Source organism: Dromiciops gliroides, chromosome 1 (assembly GCF_019393635.1).
Source record: "Dromiciops gliroides isolate mDroGli1 chromosome 1, mDroGli1.pri, whole genome shotgun sequence".
Taxonomy (NCBI): domain Eukaryota; kingdom Metazoa; phylum Chordata; class Mammalia; order Microbiotheria; family Microbiotheriidae; genus Dromiciops; species Dromiciops gliroides.
In genome coordinates this window covers 642481794-642495718 of record NC_057861.1, presented here as the reverse complement: position 1 = coordinate 642495718, position 13925 = coordinate 642481794, and the positions used below count along the sequence as shown (strand labels likewise).

General features: G+C 34.2%; 1 protein-coding gene across 7 annotated transcripts in view; it reads right to left on the bottom strand.

Moving 5' to 3' along the window:
- KDM4C (lysine demethylase 4C) overlaps positions 1–13925 on the bottom strand; it is a 430228-nt gene that overhangs the window by 354984 nt on the left and 61319 nt on the right. For all 7 annotated transcript variants that reach the window (XR_006353225.1, XM_043966024.1, XM_043965986.1 and 4 more), the window contains one exon: positions 10821–10996. Coding sequence is in view for 6 of the 7 variants with exons in the window: in XM_043966024.1 (XP_043821959.1) it covers positions 10821–10996 (176 nt within the window). In the remaining variant the exon portion in view is untranslated. The remainder of the gene's footprint in view (positions 1–10820; positions 10997–13925) is intronic.

Here is a 13925-nt window from a genome sequence, read left to right as displayed (position 1 = left end):
AGAAAAGAAAAAAAAAAAGGAACTGTGGAATATGGATGCTGATTGGACCATACTATTTCTTTTGCTTTTGGTGCTGTTGGTTTTCTGTTTTGAGGCTTTTCCTTTATGCTCTGATTCTTCTCTTATAACATGACTAATGCAAAAATATGTTTAATGTTATTATGTATATATAACCTATTACGTGCTATCTAGGGGAGGGGGGAGGGAGAAAAATATGAAATTGGAAATCTTATATAAACAAATGTTGAAAACTATTTCTATATATAACTGGAAAATAATAAAATACCTTTATTTTTTAAAAATAATAATTAACCTAGGAAATAGATAAAGGAAATATCATTTAAGAATCACTAGACTTACTGAAAACTATGATTTTAAAAAATAAAAGGCCTGGACATTCAATATAAAGAAATCATGAATGAAAATTGCCTAGATCTATGAGAACCTGAAACAGAGAAAATACTAATCACCTCCTTAAAAGAATTCTGAAAGAAAAAAGTCCCAGGAATGCCAGTCAAAATCTTGATCTTTCAGGTCATAGAAAAACCCTGAAAAGCACCCTCCAAAAAAGCAGTTCAACTACCAAAGAACTATACAGTCAGGATCACACACCACTTCCCAGCTTCTACTAAAAACCAGAGATCTTGAAATAAAATGTTCCAAAAGACAAAAGATGTAGCCTTAAAACCAAAAGTAACCTACTTGCAAAGCTACATATAATACTACTGGGCCTTAGGGGCATCTAGGAGGCACAGTGGATAAAGCACCAGCCTAGATTCAGGAAGACCCGAGTTCAAATTTGACCTCCAACACTTGATGCTTACTAGCTGTGTGACTATGCAAGTTCCTTAACCTTCATTGCCCTGCCCTAAAAAATTAAAAATAAAAAAAATACTACCAGGCCTTAAAGAGCAATACCGAGTAGGAACGCTGAAATAAATGCAAAGTGCAAGGGTCCAGATAAACCAAGAAAGATAAATTGAACAGAGGAGCTATAGTACTAAGATTGTAATGGGAGAAAAGAATTAAGTGTCCCTTCAGAACTTTTAACATCTTCAATTGGATACTAAGGGAGTTAAAGGGAAACAGAGGTCCTGAACATGAACTGCTTCTGTTCTGAGGGATTTTTAAATTATTATTTTCTTTTTATATTAATAATCAGTTTTATATATGAGATCCTCTTTTTTTTTTCCCATTCAAATAAGTCCAGGCTCTAAAGGACATTACTGACCTTGCTGAAAAATTTGCCCTACCCAGACCACCAGATAATTCTATCTATCTACCATAACCCTACCACTTAGTACTTACCTTACCACTTAGTACTGGGTGGAAAATAGATTCTTTTGTATAGGATGCTAGAGGCAGAATAATCTACGAGTGCTGACATGATCAAAGTCAAGTCCCCCAGCCCACCATTAGAAAAAGCCTACCTCTATTACAATATTAATTCTCTCATTAATTATTGACCAAAGTGGATTTCCATCCAGAGTACACCCCCTTTTCCAAAGGTATTTAAGCATTCAGCAACCTCCATGAGGTGTCTTTGGTTACAAAAGAGAACACTGACCTCAATTTATTGATTATTTGCTAGCCTAAATTAATAAATTGATTATTAATTACCTAAAAACTGTCTCTCAGACTTTTCAGTCATTTCAGTGTGAAGAGGGGAAGACAAGAGAGGGTAGAAGGTAGAGAACAGTATGATAGAAAGAAGAAATAAAAGGTAAGGTATATGCTATTTCTCATAATGGGGTTCATGACAAGAATACACAAACATGAACGGTGGGGAAATAGGCTTCAAATGAACTTCACTATTACCTGAAATGACAAAGAAAGATTAAACACATATAAATTCAAAAGTGAAATAAGCTGAACTCCCCAAGAAAAAATCCCCAGGGCCAGATGGGTTTACGGGTGAATTTTACCAAACATTTAAAGAACAATTAATTCCAATATTATATAAATTATTTGGAAAAATAGGTGAAGAAGGAGTTCTACCAAATTCATTTTATGACACAAATATGGTGGTGATACCAAAACCAGGCAAAGCAAAAACAGAGAAAGAAAATTATAGACCAATTTCCCTAATGAATATTGATGCTAAAATCTTAAATAAGATATTAGCAAGGAGATTACAGCAAGTGATCACCAGGATAATACACTATGACCAGGTGGGATTTATACCAGGAATGCAGGGCTGGTTCAACATTAGAAACACTATTAACATAATCAACCACATCAATAAGAAAACCAACCAAAAACATATGATTATCTCAATAGATGCAGAGAAAGCTTTTGACAAAGTACAACACCCATTCCTAATAAAAACACTAGAGAGTTTAGGAATAGGTGGAGCATTCCTTAGAATAATAAACAGTATCTACCTAAAGCCATCAGCAAGTATTATATGCAATGAAGATAAATTAGAGGCCTTCCCAATAAGATCAGGGGTGAAACAGGGGTCCATTATCACCCCTATTATTTAATACTGTCCTAGAAATGTTAGCTTTAGCAATCAGAGGAGAGAAAGGAATTAAAGGAATTAGAATAGGCAAGGAGGAAACAAAACTATCACTCTTTGCAGATGATATGATGGTATACTTAAAGAATCCTAGAGAATCAACTCAAAAATTACTTGAAACAATTAACAACTTTAGCAAAGTAGCAGGATATAAAATAAATCCACATAAATCATCAGCATTTCTATACATGACCAACAAAGGCCAGCAGCAAGAGATAGAAAGAGAAATTCCATTTAAAGTAACGATAAATAATATAAAATACCTGGGAGTCTATTTGCCAAGACAAACCCAGGAACTCTATGAACACAACTACCAAACACTCTTCACACAAATCAAATCAGATCTAAATAATTGGAAAGATCAATTGCTCATGGATAGGCAGAGCTAATATAGTAAAAATGACAATACTGCCTAAATTAATTTATTTATTCAGTGCCATACCAATCAGACTACCTAAAAATTATTTTATACAGCTAGAAAAAATAATAACAAAATTCATCTGGAAAAACAAAAAATCAAGAATATCCAGGGAAATAATGAAAAAAAATTCACAGGAAGGTGGGTTAGCGGTACCAAACCTGGAGCTTTACTATAAAGCGGCAGTCATCAAAACTATCTGGTACTGGCTAAAAAATAGAGTGGTAGATCAATGGAATAGGATAGGCTCAGGAAATGCAGGAGTAAATGACACTAGTAATGTAGTGTTTGATAAACCCAAAGACTCCAGCTTCTGGGATAGGAACTCAGTATTTGACAAAAACTGCTGGGAAAACTGGAAGATAGTATGGCAGAAATTAGGCATACACCAACATCTGACACCTTATACTAAAATAAGGTCAAAATGGATACATGATTTAGACATAAGAGGTGATACCATAGGTAAATTAAGAGAGAAAGGAATAGTCTACCTATCAGATCTTTGGAAAGGAAAACAGTTTTTGACCAAACAAGAGATAGAGTATATTATAAAATGCAAAATGGGTGATTTTGATTATATTAAATTAAAAAATTTTTGTACAAACAGAAGTAATGCATCCAAAATTAGAAGGGAGGCAGAAAGCTGGGAAACAATTTTTGAGGCCAGTACTTCTGATAAAGGCCTCATCTCTAAAATATATAAGGAACTAAATCAAATTTATAAGAATCCAAGTCATTCCCCATTTGAGAAATGGTCAAAGGATATGAACAGGCAGTTTTCTGATGAAGAAACCAAAGCTATCTATTCCCATATGAAAAAATGCTCTAAATCTCTAATGGTTAGAGAGATGCAAATTAAAACAACTCTGAGGTACCACCTGACACCTATCAGATTGGCTAAAATAACAAAAAGGGAAGATTATAAATGTTGGAGAAGCTGTGGGAAAATTGGAACACTGATTCATTGTTGGTGGAGCTGTGAACTGATCCAACCATTCTGGAGAGCAATTTGGAATTATGCCCAAAGGGCGATAAAGCTGTGCATACCCTTTGACCCAGCAATTCCACTTTTAGGTCTTTTTCCCAAAGAGATCATGGAGGGGGGAAAGGGACCCACATGTACAAAAATATTTATAGCTGCTCTTTTTGTGGTGGCAAGGAATTGGAAATTGAGGGGGTGCCCATCAATTGGGGAATGGCTGGACAAGTTGTGGTATATGAATACAATGGAATACTATTGTGCTGTAAGAAACGATGAGCAGGAGGAGTTCAGAGAAACCTGGAGGGTCTTGCATGAGCTGATGATGAGTGAAATGAGCAGAACCAGAAGAACATTGTACACAGTATCTTCAACATTGAGTGTTGACCTACTGTGATGGACTATATTCTCACCAATGCAATGGTACAGAAGAGTTCCAGGGAACTCATGACAGAAGAGGACCTCCAAATCCAAGAAAAAAAAAAAAGAACTGTGGAGTATAGATGCTGATTGAACCATACTATTTCTTTTGTTTTGGGTGCTGTTGGGTTTTTTTTCTATTTTGAGGTTTTGCATCACTGCTCTGATTTTTTCTCTTATAACAGGATTAATGCAGAAATAGGATTAATGTTATTATGTGTATATATATGTGTGTGTATAGATATATATATAGATAGATAAATATATAGTATATCTATGTGTAAATGTATATAGATTTATAGATATATAGATATAACCTATATCAGATTGCCTGTTGTCTAGGGGAGGGGGGAGGAAGGGGAGGGAGGGAGAAAAATCTGAAATTGTAAAGCTTGTATGGGCAAAAGTTGAGAACTATCTTTACATGTAACAGAAAAAATAAAATACCTTATATGTAAAAAAATAAATAAATTTAAAAAAAATAAAGTGAGGGAGATGGAAAAAAAAAGTGAAATAAGCAAGGAATCAGAAAGAATATTAAGCAGGAGGATAAAAGCAGGGAGCAAAGACTCAAAAGCTTAACAAGTTTCCTAATCCTAAAAGGGAAGTTAAAAGGGGGTAGTGGGTGGGAGTGAAGGAAGAAAAGAAATGGCCTCTAATGGGGAGCCTCTTAGATAATTGAGGAATGTTAAACAATTTGTGGTATATAAATGCTATGGAACATTGCTGAACCTTAAAATAAGACAAAAAAGACCATTTTAGTGACTGGGGCAATACAAACTGACAGAGTAAAATTAGCAGAACCAAGATAACAATGTATATACTCACAACAACACTGTAAAAAAACTTTTAAAACAACTTAGAAACTGCGATCAAAGCAATGAACAATGTATCTAGACACTCTATAAGGAAACATACACACCTAACAGAGAGCTGGTAAAAGATACACATTTCTGGATATAGGCACTAGGTAGGTTCATTTTGTTTGACTTTTTTTCTTCTTTCCTCCCCCTACCACCAACCCCATGTCTGCAGGAAAGAGGGATTAACAATAGTAATGCAAAAACAAAACAAAACAAAAAAAAAACAAACCATCAGACTTTTTTTTAAAAGAACAAGAGATCTTAAAGTTCAAAGGAAGCACAGATAAGCACAATTATGGAAGAAATATGTAGAAATCAGAAGTTATTTTAAAGTAAGCAGTACAAAATGGAGACTCAATATTACATAAAAAATATGTTTTTATGTTTGGCTGTACATACATAGAAATGCTTTTTTGATGTTTGATGTTTAAGTTGAGAATTTTATGAAAATAATTTATCAGTGAATATAATATGTAAACAAGTCTGTTTATACTTTTGACTAGCGTCCTTTTGATTTCTCAAGAAGAGAAAGAGTGATTGGCTAACCAAACAAAATTAACATGCTTATGGGAGATTTAAATACCAGAGAATATTCCCAAATCCAAAAGGGTCCAACCTAGCTGCTAAATATTTTCATTAGGGAGTTAAGGATTCCAGTTTAAACCGAGCCTCTGAGAAGGACTTCTTCAGGGAAGGAAAGAGTCCTTTCTATCTCTTCCCCAAGTACCACCACCCCACCCCACTCCCAGCTCCACCAAATTTTAAAACAAAAAGAAAAAGAAAACCATGTTATTGGAGTGCAACATATCTGTGCATGATTTACATAACCTACCAATAAGAACCAATACTTTTTTTTCCGTGTAATAAACATTTTTATTTAAAGTTAAATTCTAAATTCTATCCCTCCTTCCATTTCTCCCCTTCCCCCTCCCTGAGGCAGTAAGCAATCAGATTGGTTATACATGTGCAATTAAATAAGAACCAATCATAGGAGGCACCCTCCATTATATATACAATCCAGAATTTTTTGGGAAGGGGTTGTGGTGGGGGAGGAAGATAGGAGTAGGAAGGTTAAATGTAACCTATATTCAGATGAACATCAAATGTATGTTTTATCTTTAATACATTCTATTCTTTTTTTTTCAAGGCAATTGGGGTTAAGTGACTTGCCCAGGGTCACACAGCTAGTAAGTGGGTAAAGTGTCTGAAGCTGAATTTGAACTCAGGTCCTCCTGAATCCAGGGCCGGTGCTCTATCCACTGCGCCACCTAGCTGCCCTCTTCTATACATTCTAAATCATTCTACCTCTACTTGGCTAACTTTTAACATTATAGTATCTATAGAATTGAAATAAATTCTAGAAAGTTTTATTACCAAATATCATATAATTTCATTTCTTTATGTGAAGTTAACTATAATTTTCAACCTTCCAATCTCATTTTTCATTACATATGTTTTCTAGAAATATTCAATTCAAACATTCATAATATACCTACCATGTGCAAAGCACTATAATAGGGGCTAAAGATAAAAAGCAACAACTCCCTAATATGTATTATTGATAATAACAGTAACAGTTAACATTAATATGGTACTCTATACCAGGTAAGTGTTTTATGGTTATTATCTCATTTGATCCACATAACCCTGAGAGAAAGATGCTATTATTATTTTACAGATAAGGAAAATGAGACAACTGGGGTGAAATGACCTGCCAAGGGACACATAGCTAGTAAGTGTCTGAAGCCAAATTTGAACTCAGGAAGGTCCTTCTTGACTCCAGGCCAGGTATTCTCTCCAGCATGCCACCACAAGAGACTAGAAACATCTGAGGTACCACTTCACACCTAACAGATTGGCTAATATGACAAAAAAGAAAAATGATAAATGTTGGAGAAAATGTGGGAAATTTTGAACACTAATGCATTGATGGTGGAACTGTGAACTGATCCAACCATTCTGGAGAGTAATTTGTAACTGCACCCAAAAGGCAATCAAACTGTGTATACCCTTTGACCCAGCAATACCATATTTAATGGTCTAATGCTGCTGAACTGTACTTCTTTGTAACAAGAATCAATAAAATGAATATAAACTTTTTTTAACTACACCTGCCCTTATATCATATTTTTTATACCTCCTATACAAATCCCTGAAAAATTTAATCATAACAAAAACAAGAGCAGGAACTACCACTACAATAATAACAACAGCTAGCATTTATATAGCACATACTATGAACCAGACTCCATGTTAAGCACTGTGCCACCAGCAGCTTTTATTGACAAAAAAGGTGATATATAATATTACAGATACGATTAATATGTTGGCTTTCCTGAAATGGAAAGCTCATTTGGGAGGAAAGCATAGTAAGAAAAAAATGTGATGTAACAGTTTAAAAAAAAAATCAATACAACTTGGTAAAAGGAATTTCTTGCAGAATTGTCCCCAGGCATTTGTAATCAAAATTCCTACAATATAATCCTTCTCTGTTCCTGAGGAACCACCATTTGACTTGATTTTCTGCTAAAATCTATGTGTATTTTATAGATTACATAATGTTTACTAAAGCAAGGGGCAGTGGTACTCAATAGCTAAACAAAGATTAACATAAAGATATAGATTATTACAAATAACATTAACCTATCACTATAAACTGTACCTACACTTTTAAGATCAGCTCCATATTAATGTTCAATATGAAATACCTACCAACACTCGCTAGACTTAGCTAAGGAGTAAGAAAAATAGAGTATCTTCTGTACTGTTTCCATTGAAATAGACCTGACGTGCCCTTTACCTATGTGAGAGCTTTTCCCGGACAGAAACAGATGGATAAAAAGATGGAACACCTCCTGTTACCTGTGAAAATTATTTTGCTTTCAGCACAAATTTCATAACTATTCTGAAAATGGTAAGGTTGTTAGGAAGAAGACTAAGTGGATTATAGAGAAATACGGCTTATGATTTAAATGGTAACTTCATTGAAATTTCTAATGAATTGCCAATTAATTATAATATAGCATTTTGTGCTTTATATAGCGATTTCAATGGCTAATGAAATAGGTCTAAACCTTAAATGCATAAAAGAACACAGCAAAATTGAATTAGGTGAGTGTTAAGAAAATTTTTTATAATTATTTAAACCCTGACTACAGCAAAAGGAGGATGTACCGCTTAAGTTTTGCAAAGATATTAAAAATAAATTTATTTTAAAAGGCAGTATAGGGGGCAGCTAGGTGGTACAGTGGATAGAGCACTGGCCCTGGAGTCAGGAGTACCTGAGTTCGAATCCGGCCTCCTACACTTGACACTTACTAACTGTGTGACCCTGGGCAAGTCACTTAACCCCCATTGCCCCACAAAATAAGAAAAGTCAGTATACGCTTTTGGGGGGATTTTTTGTTTGTTTTTTTGCAGGGGTTAGAAAGACAAAAACAAACAAAAATAAATAAAAATAAAAACAGAATAATAATCCTCTGAAATCATGATTGATCACTGCACTGAGAATCCTTAAGTCTTTTCAAATTTTTTTCAGTGTTGCTATAGTATAAATTGTTTGTCTGGTTCTGCTCATTTCAGTTTGCAATTCATGCAAGTCTTTCTATATTTCCTTGAAATAATCTATTTCAGTTTTTCTTTCAGCACAGCAGTATTTATATATGCTCAAAGTACATAAAGCATACAAAGGGCAACTAGGTAGCAGAATGGACTTGGAGTATCAGTCCTGGAGTCATGAAGACTCATCTTCCTGAGTTCAAATCTAGTCTCAGACACCTACTAAATCTGTGACCCTGGACAAGTCACTTAGCCATGTTTGCCTCAATTTCTTCATCTATAAAAGCAAGCTGGAGAAGGACATGATAGCTACTCGAATGCCTTTTCCAAGAAATCCCCAAATGGGGGCAGCTAGGTGGTGCAGTGGATAAAGCACCAACCTTGGATTCAGGAAGACCTGAGTTCAAATCCGGCCTCAGACACTTGGCACTGACTGTGTGACCCTGGGCAAGTCACTTAATCCTCATTGCCTCACACAAATATATGTGTGTGTGTGTGTGCACGCGCGCGCGCGCATGTGTGTATGCGTGTGTGTGTGTGTGTGTGTGTGTCCCCAAATGGGGGAACAAAAAGTTGGATATAACTAAACAACAACAGATATATAGATCAGCTATAATCTCACTAAAGAAATCTCCAGTATAATTTCCTTTTATAAATTATGGTACTTTAATCAAAAAAGAAACAAAAACTTCCTATCAAAAGGCCATAATTTGAGGAGATGCCCATCAATTGGGAAACAGCTAAACAATTTGTAGTATATAATTAGGATGCATTATTAATGTGCTATAAGAAATGATGAGCAGGATGGTTTCAGAAAAATCTGAGAAGACTTATATGAACTGATGCAAAGGGAAATGAGCAGAAGTAAGACAACACTGTACATAGTAATGACAATATTGTAATGATGATCAACTGTGAAAACTGGAGCTATTGGGGTTAAGGTAATAATCCAAGACAATTCTAAAGAACCCATGATGAAAAATATTATCCAGGTTCAGAGAGAGAACTAATAAACTCTGAGTATACATTAAAGCACAATCCTTTCACTTTCTTTTATTTTCACTATCTATGTTTTGGTGTGTGGTTTTTTTTGCAACATGGCTAATATGGAAATGTTTTGCATGACTTCACATGTATAATCAATATCATACTGCTTGCCTTCTAAAGAGAAACTGAAAGGCAAATTTTTTTAATTAATGTTTAAAATTTTTTAATGTGACTGGGAAATTTTAAACAAAAATAAATAAAAAATAATTTTAAAAAAATTTTACATAAAAATAAGAGCCATAACAGCTATAAGAACTCCAAAGAACTTTTAAGTTGTGGTAATATTAAATTCTGACCACACAAAGAGGTGCTACTAAGAGGAATTGACTTTCAAGATGATCTGGTCACATAATAGGCATGAATATTTTTTGGTTTCTTTTGAATAAAGTTTCTTTTACAAACAAGGAAATGCAGATTCATGATAATCAAATCACAATTTAGAGTTGTTCTATTTCCAGCATTTCATATCAATTAAAAGATTCCTATTACAAAAGATTGTGCTAAAGAATATAATGTTCTGCATGCTGCTATCATTCATCTAATCCCATTCAAGCTTATACATTAAATGTTTATCAACGTATATGCAATTAAAGTATACATTCATCTACAATAATTTGTTCATCTATTGTCCATTTGATGAGCACTCCTTAGTTTCTAGTTCTTTCCCGCTACAAAAACTACTATATACATGTCTGCATATCTAGGAACATATTCCCCATTCTTTGGTATCTTTGGAATCCAGGTGCAGAGTGGTATCAGTGGGTCAAAGGGTAGACACAGTTTAAATTTGTGGGCAGTGTTACAAACTGCTTTCCATCTAGGATAGCTATTTTAAAGTTGTCTAACAACATTATATTTTGCATTCAATATAAAAATTATTTCCATTATTTTGACTTAGTTTTGCAAATACACTACAAAAAAATTCATATAGTTAAAACTCAGTAGGAGCAAAGGTTTACAAGTATTAAAATGAAACAACAAAATTACATACAAGTGGAAATCAAATATACCTACTTATCACTATTAGCCAGTTGCCTGAATTCTTTCACAGTCATTGGTTTTTTCTGGATATTATACTGGGTAAAGAGCCCAGACTGTCCAGTGACCATCTGCTGAATAGGAGCTGGAATGACCAAATTATCTATGTCATCATAACGTTGTCTTGGCTTCCATTCCTTTGGAGGGATCACCTAAACACAGAAAGTAATAGCTTTAGAATTCCACTTACCAGTAACATTTTGACACGGAAAAAAAATTTAAATATTCTATAGAACATTTATAAAGACAAGGGAATTTTTGTTATATAAAACATTCATCTTGTTCTGGAATGTGAAGGAAATGAACATAAGACTACAGAAATTAAACTAAGCAAGCATCATACATGCTTTTCCTTTCTCCTATTGTAAGGGTTCCAAATCTTTTTGAGTGTCAAGGAATGACTTTCTCAGAATACTGTTCTTAAAGGCCTAAAATAAGTTACATAGAATTACAAAAGAAGCCAATTGAAATATAGATATTAAAAATTTTTTTTTCAAGAAAAGTTCATTGACTCCAGGGCAAAAACCCCTGCCGAGAGATTCAGTCCTATCTGAACATTGAACAGCCAGGTAGGATTAAAGTTATAAAAAATTTCTCTGGAAAGACCCAGTATCTAGCCATGGATAAATTTTCCCTTAAACTAATGCATAAGTGTTTTTCCACTTCCTCCTGACCTATTGTCAACTTAAACATGGACCTATTCTCTAACAGAGAACAGCAGTTACTTATACAAATAGGATTTTAGAATTGTAAACTGTTATTTCTTCTTTCCCTCTTACCCTTCCATTTATTTGTCTTTGTATTTTATTAACACTACTTTCTCAAGTACAGCAGACTACGCTGTCTTGTTATCTATCTACTTGTGTGTTCAATAACATCAGATTAACTAAGCTTACTAGAAAGTTGCCAGAAGCAGATTTCTATCTAAAATTTTTAAAGTAGGTGTAACAAAAATTTCTTTTTAGTCTTAGTAATTTCATTTTTAAATTGCTAACTATGCAAGTAAAGTATGCAAAAGGCAATATGGCTTGATGAAAAAGCATTTCATTGAAACCAAAGGGGCTGGGCTTGAATATCAGTTTAGCTATTTACTATGTGACCCTGGAATGATCCTGTGTCTACTTCCTTGTTGTGAAAGCGAGGAGGCTCAAAAAGATGATCTCTAAGATCCTTTCCAGATTTAAACTAAATTTAAAACTAAATCTAAATCTAAGAATCAGATGCAATGGGAAGAAGTTGAAAATGCAAATTTAAGGTTAATGTCAGAAAAAAATTTTCCTACTATTAGAGCTGTCCAAAAATGGAACAGGATGTATCTAGAAGTGATTGGTTTCCTCTCAACATCACTGCATGGCCACTAGTCCCTTATTTTAGAGAAGGAATTCTTTTTAGGCATGAGTTGGGTAGCTCCTGAGATTCTGCCAACTCTAAAATTATTTGACTCTATATATGAGCACGTATCTAATTTAAAGGGCAAAACTATGACAGAAATAATCATCAATATACATAGCTTCACTTCTCTCATCTAAAAGAGGAGAGTGTTACCTCCTCTCCTAACTTTGTAGGGTTTTTAGAATAAAATCAGATTTTGTGTGTGTGTGTGTGTGTGTGTGTGTGTGTGTGTGTGTGTGTGAGTGTAGGACATGAAAAGTTCTAAAAATGATGCTTTTGCTTAACTTTTACTCTCCTCGTACTCAGTCTCTATGTGCAACACATATACATACACACATAAAAGTATACATTATATACAATATGTACACACATGCATATATACATAGGTATACTATGAAAGCACTTTTCCCACTGAGAGGATTATACTTTCTTCTTCTTTTTCTAAAAATAATACTATCTAATCCTAAAACATGTATGAAATTAGATTAATTCAAAGGCCTCTATTTAGACATCCTTGAGTATAATTAATATAATTAAATCCAAGTTGGCAAAACAAAAAAAATTAACTGCTTTTCCTATCATGCCAAAGTCTTCAAAGTAAAAGACACAGTTTTTAATTTATGTATTATCTGCATGAATATTTCAATCAATGAGTATTTATTAAATGATTCCTGTGGACCAGGCAGAGGGAATGCAGCCACAGTGAGGAATGTTAGTGTGAAAACTCTCTATCAACAAAAAGAAACAGTTCATCAGTAATTTATCACTTCCAAGAATTGCCTGAGGCACTGAGTAGTCAGGTAACTTGCCAATAGTCATTCAGCTTTTATATGTCATGGGGACCACTAAACCCAGTTCTTCCTTATTCCAAGACCCTTCCTCTCACTACTACAGCAGGTTGCCTCTCACCCTATCATACACACACACACACACACACACACACACACACACACACCACAGCCCAGATTTTACTTCAGATATAGGTAAGTGATGACTATTTTTCCAAAAGGCAAACAGACACACAAGAGAAATATCTGAACTGATTTCATCTTTATATATCAAAGAATCAGATATACTTATTGTGTCAAATGAATGAAAAAAATCAGTTTCACAATTCAAACTAAAATCAAAAGTTACATGTTTTTAAATTGTCACTAATTTTAAGTATTCACGTAAAATATTTCCACTAAAAAAACAAACAAAAACACTGGTGCAGCTAGATGGTGCAGTGGATAATGCACTGGCCCTGGATTCAGGAGGACCTGAGTTCAAATCCGACCTGAGACACCTGACACTTAATAGCTGTGTGACCCAGGGCAAGTCACTTAACTCTTGTTGCCCCACAAAAAAAAACAAAAAACAAAAAAACACACACACAAAAACAAATAAAACACAAAAAACACAAGAGAAGGACCCATCAAATTTAATGCTTTTAAAAAATTCTATCCTTAACCTTTAAATTCAGTCAATCAGAGTGATGGAAACCTTCCTTGTAATAAAGTCAATTTATATTTAAACATTATCTAAAATAAAATGTCTATTTCTACTTCTTGCCATCAAGAGGTGGCTTACTAGCCATCTGTAGAAGTCTAGTAGCTCCCTTATAAGCTCCTACATCACCTTCCTCAGCATAGGTAACAACATGAATATTCTATTCATGAAGGAATATGGTCTGGAATGGTTTAAAAA